General features: G+C 39.8%; 1 protein-coding gene across 1 annotated transcript in view; it reads left to right on the top strand.

Moving 5' to 3' along the window:
* The first annotated feature begins 4,070 nt into the window (after positions 1-4,070).
* Positions 4,071-6,000, top strand: part of CLDN10 (claudin 10) — a 62,259-nt gene continuing 60,329 nt past the window's right edge. Inside the window, exon 1 of the mRNA XM_075138493.1 lies at positions 4,071-4,140. Within this exon, the coding sequence (XP_074994594.1) occupies positions 4,071-4,140 (70 nt within the window). The remainder of the gene's footprint in view (positions 4,141-6,000) is intronic.

Below are 6,000 nucleotides of genomic sequence, written 5' to 3'. Positions count from 1 at the left end.
GCATAAGACTCTGAGATTACCTTCTCTAACTGTGTATGTCACCCAGCACTTCATGAGTACAAGGCGAGCAGCAAACATCCCAAACCGCAACTGCTTCATACCACTACAACCTGATGTTGTCCTTTTGCTGTAGCAAACTGTGAAATTGTCTTTTCCCTCAACTTTCCCGTCTCCAGTGATTTCATTGTTCCTTGAAATTCCTCTCTAGGTGGTGCCCCTTCAGCCTTTGCCTGCTACCCTGTTTACCCAAAGTTTCTAGGGTGCGTGCATCTGGAAGAGACAGCAGGATTTGGCACTCAACTGGAATGCACCCTTCCTACTTTCAACACCATCTCATACTTCACTGCCAGTTCTCAGGAACTATTTTTGTGTTTGTGTTATTGGCGCAGCCATATTGCCATACAGCTTAGCCCTTGCCTGTGTTGAGTAGCAATGTCTCCAGGCTTTTTGATTTCTTCACCACTTTACACAATGTTTTTACTTCTTCAACTTCTCCAGAAGTCTTGAGTAACTTCTAGTTTTACTTCTGCATGGTTGTTTAGGCCTCTCATAACTTCCTCCACAGTGCTGAGGATCAATTTGCGTTGTCCGCCCACTCTGCAGAGGGGTATCATCTTTGGCATTACTAGTTATTTATCTGGCACATTGCCTCCATGTTACCTTAGCTACCTCCTTTGCAGAGCTCTCCTTTTTCTTATCCCGATATCATCAGGATTGATTTGCACTTAGTTCTTTTTTTAATTTTACCATAACTTTCCCCACAACTAGTTCAGTTTAGCTAAGTATGTATATCTTCATGAAGGAAACGTATTGTCAGCAGTCAGATCTGTATCAGCCAACATACCTGCCTTGCGAACTCCTCCAGCTACTGGGTTACAACAATTAACATAGGCTGAAGTAGAAATCACAAACCGGAGGCTACAGTTTACCTGTATAAACATCCTTGTCCTGCTGCAAAGGTGTCAGTTGTGTTTAAAAACGGGCATTGGACTGATTTAAAAAGAGAATATCAGTAGTAATAGAAATATTATATGTTACTGACACAGTGTTCAATTAAACAGAGCCAGTGATATGTCACATGGTCAGCTAGTGTATTTGTGGAGTTTTGGGAAAATGGTTCAACAAAGGCCTGTAGTAATGTTTTTGCTTTTCCAATTCTGTATTTAAACACTCCTTAAACTCCCAGCTGTTTTCCAACTTCTGTCTGTTCAGTAACAGAGAAAAGAAGTTTTGATATAATGGAAAATGCCGTTAACAGGTTAACTTTCAACTTTGCCTGGAACTTCTTAAATGACTGATTAACTTGCCTCCTGACAGTTTATAGAAGAAATGAGGGTTGTAAACAGGACTGCTTACTTCTTTCTTATCACTTAAGTATCTGTTTAATTTATTCATCACTCACGCACTAACTGCCTAGAAACAGTGCAGGGTGAAGTGCTTGTAACCATGAATTCCACAAAGTCATGCACTAGACGAGAATCAGGAGAAAGGCCAAGAAACTACTAAGTCCTCCTTAAGCCCTAAAAGTGTAGTCTACAGTTCAAGTGGTGTCTACAGGCACTTTCCACTGAAGTAAGTGGCTTTCAGTGTCCCACAAGCATGACACTCATGAGTGAATGTGTACTGGATGTATACGATCATCTAAGAGTGAGAAGGGAAAATAACTTAGGAGTTTGTATTGCAGTTTATCTAGAAACAGAAAGGTTTCCTAGCGTGATACCAGTTTAAAAGAACGAGGTCTTACTGAGGAGGCACCGCTGCCTTTGGCCCAGGTAGCCCTGTCCTGCTGAGCCTGGGTAGCTCCTCACAGGCTATGTTGATAAGGCACACTGCTATGCATAGCAAAAAGCAGAGGAGGGAGGGATGGGACAGTCACCTTTGCTTTTCCAGCCCAAATGAGCAGCTTCTCGGTTTTTTTCTGGATCAGTGAGGAGAACACTCAGGGAAAGTCCAGAACAAGGTCTGAATTTAGCATCAGATGTAAAATATGTCTTTGAACTTCTCTGAGCACTCAGCCAACATCACTGTCACTGGACTGGTTAAAAAAAAGAAAAAAAGGTACCTAATGACATTCCAGTCTCCTCTGTGAACTAACACAGCCTTTGACAAACAAACCAACCCCCCCCCCCAACTCCCCCCCCCCCATTTTGTATGGCAGAGGTAGAACAAAAAAATTGTATTAGCTCTCAGGAATCTGCTTCAAAGATGGACCCATTTCTGTATTCTCCTCTATACCCTTTCAAATTTAGTGAAAAGATAAATGAAGGATTACATGAAGGTTGACCCTCAGCATCAGAAAAATACGTTACTGCATTATTTGACAGGAAGGAAAAAATGCTTCCTGTCTGTGTAATATTGTACTTATCATTAAAACAACCTGCTATATTATAGTGTTGCTCTGTAGCAAAACCACTTTCCATGTCTCTCAAGCTGGTTGTGTTAATAAAAAGCTTTCTATTTGCTCTTGACGTGCGGGATGTGAGCCTACTAATTACTTGAAAAGAAATTCTTGTAGTGTAATTCTCTGGTCTCTATAATCATACTTTTGGGTCCTACTTCTCAGCGCTGAGCCAAAGGCTGGTTAAAGTGGAAGTATCAGGTAATGGTTCAACAGGACAGTCTCAGTGAAACTCCTCTTGCTCTTAACATGGAATGTCAATGGTGTTTTAGCATCTTTGATTACCCCACCTTGAGCTCTGAAAAGTCTACAGAAAAACTCCCATGCCGAAGTTCAGTGTGGTGTTTATCACAGCTGTAACAGGGAGAAGCAACACTAGAAGCACCCAACGGAAAAAGAAATGGACTACTCTCATTGTGAAAAGTGATGGTGTATGCTCAATATCCAGGGTGTTCTCACATCACCAAATGGCACACAGTAATACCAAAGAGACGAGACGCATGCTCCTTCTTCAGAGAGGAGGCCAAAAGGACCAGAGAATGAGGAGAGGCATGAATAAAGCTGGAAGCTGGCATCTTAAAAGAGCGAAGGTCACACATGGCTGCAAAATTGTGTGTAGGTCCCACAGCAGTAATGATAGCATATTCAGGAACTGGAAGTAGAATAGCTGTTTCAGTGTAGTGCTGTCAGTGCCTGCTAGTTTAAAGATAGCATTTTATTAAATCAGTGATATTCTTTGAGGATTTTTCATGGCGTGAGATTGCAGGAGCTCAGTCAGTGGTGGGACAAATGTTTCTGCGCTATGTCCATCGTGCAGAGCAGACATACCGTAAGCAGCAGTAAATATTCTACACTGACCAAAAAAGCAGCCTCAATGGGGGCTACACGAGGTTCATTCTGCTGACTACTGCAGCTGCATCACTGCTCAGGGACCACTTGCTCTTTCTGTTGTTGCTCTAGATTTGCTATTCTACTAATACATCCACAGGCACTGCCTTCAGGATGCTACTGTTTTAGAGCTGCTTGTGTGGTGGCTAGTTATGGCTGAATTAATTTCACAGCCTTTTAAAAATTTATTTTTCAAGTGTTGTGTGATCCTTCTAAAATGTTACGGTAATCTGTTAAATAGCGCTGTACAGTTTGGACTCTGAACTTATTTTGCTAGATGCAATGGTTGTAAGTTTCCAATTAACTAAAAATTAAGCATTAACTGGAATACCTTAATTGAAAAAAATATGAAAACATTTTAATTAATTTTTACAATTAGAAATTCATAAGTAAGTACTAGTAATCAGCTCCCATAAAGTTGTGCCTTGACTTTCTTTCTAAACATTTGTAATGCCTAGGGCCTTTCTTAAATCACTCAAGCATGGCAATTTCTTTCAGCCACATTAACTTTCTGTAGCAAGTGTTACTGAACTTGTTCAAGTATAATTTGCTTATGTTATGCCTTTTTGCTTACTCACATGACTAAAGTACTTTTCTCTTCCCGCAGTGGCATTACTAAGTCTCTGGGTTACAGAGAAACATGCTAGGAATACAGATTATAGCTTTCATATTTTGTTTCTGTGGGCTGGGAGCTGCTATTGCTGCTACTGCATCGAATGAGTGGAAAGTCACTAGTCGAGCATCATCTGTTATCACTGCAACCTGGGTTTTCCAGGGTCTTTGGATGAACTGTGCCGGCAACGCACTGGGTGCTTTTCACTGCAGACCTCACCTTACTATCTTCAAAGTAGAAGGTAAGTAAGTGTAATTTAACTGGAACATATGGAGAGCTATGTGTATTGCAAGATGTGAGCCTGAGGAGAAAAAGATTATTTTTGGCTTCTGCAAGAGATTATGATTAAAGCATTGTGATGAATATAAGTAAAGGATATTGTAGGCAGAATATCAGAAACAACTTTGTAGGAATTATATGTATTCCAAAAACACAGTAAGCTCTACTCTGTGGTTGGTAATATGCGATAAGTATACTGGACAAAGTTCCAGTAAATACTCTATAAATAACAAACCACTGTTAGCAGAGAGATGGACTAAACTGTCTTCCAGCTCTAATTTCTATGCAAAAATAAGCATCCTGCTTGCTGGATGGGGAAAGGAGGAAAGATAGCAAGGTCTGTGACAGCTATCGGTACTCTTTTAGTATCTAAGGAAATCAGATAGCAAAGAACCGGTGTCCACGAATACTATGCAAATATTCACATGCTGGAAATTAAGTGCGTGTGTGTATACTTGCTGTATCACAGGCTAATATTTTAACTTTAAAGATCAAAGGTGTGCTGTTTCAGAATGTCCATTTTAATGGAAAGCACTGGATTTGGAAGCCATCTATCAGAGCGTAAAAACAAATAGCGTCGTCTTGCCTTATATCAGCAACAGGTTTTCTAAAAGACAGGGACTAACTAAAAGTCTACTATGCAATGTGTTTTCTGTTTTGCTCTGTGCATAAAGCAGTAAATGAAGAGGTTTGTTTTCTATTTGTTGTTAAGCCTTGAGATAGTAGGCAAGATAGTGTTTTCAGTGAAACTGTGTGTAAGCACTCACAAGGGCAAGGGCAGAGGGACTGCTCTCTCCTGGATGTGGGCAGCACACGAGCAAGATGGAGTCAGAAAAGTAGAGTAGGAAAAAATGGGCTAAGACACTGGTATTTTAGGGAACCAGAAAAGAAATCCAGGCTAGACAGAACCAGTCTTCCAAAGCTTTTATGAGACCAGAAGAAAGCACAATTATAAGATATTAACAGCCAGTGGCTGAACGAGATATAAAATGTACTGTTGCACGGTTGTTATCATATTACAGGGTTATGCACACACACACCTTGCACACACATGGAAACATGGAAACTCAGGGATGTTACAGATCCACACTTTTTTTTGCCTCTCATGCCCCTGTCACATCAGACTGCATGCTGGGACATACAGATCGACTCTTACACGTACAGAGGATTTTGAGATAAAACTCAGCATCATTTCTGTACACATTTTATCATGCCCTGCTCCAAACCATCAGAAATTGGACGTGAGGGATGTGAACGGATAATAATAGTTTTACTTCTTTTAAAGAATGCTGTTCATCAAAAATGACTTAAAAGGCATAGAAACTCACACATATGCTTTAAAAGCAAATATTATATTTTTGCAAATCACCATTTATGCATTATTTCTGCCAAGATTTTAAGAAAAAAAACCAATTCTTCTCAGGCACATATGACCAAATTTGGTTAAAGCAATGTAAGTATTTCAGTAACTAGAAACTACCATTATTGCTATTATAAGTAGTACAAAAGCTGCTTTCAGAATAATCAGCTGTAATCCATTTGCCACTTTGTACTGTTACTATTATTTTGATCAATGGCAGATTGAAACTTGAATAAACAAAATACGCATTCATTATGTGTGCATCCTTTAAATATATACTTAAGCATCTGAGTAAGGTTTTGCTTATTTGCTGTTTAGAGTAACATAGACAAGAAATTCACAACAAATTAAAGTAGCATGCTCTTGTTAAAGTAAGCGAGTAGCAAGCTGCTGTACTGACATTTAGGAAGTCTAATTTTAACCTGCCAGTGCACGCACCAACAAAGGGTAATGTTACATGTA

Source organism: Calonectris borealis, chromosome 1 (assembly GCF_964195595.1).
Source record: "Calonectris borealis chromosome 1, bCalBor7.hap1.2, whole genome shotgun sequence".
In the NCBI taxonomy this organism is placed as follows: Eukaryota; Metazoa; Chordata; class Aves; order Procellariiformes; family Procellariidae; genus Calonectris; species Calonectris borealis.
The sequence above is the reverse complement of the archived record's forward strand: the minus strand, read 5'-3'. Positions and strand labels throughout refer to the sequence as shown.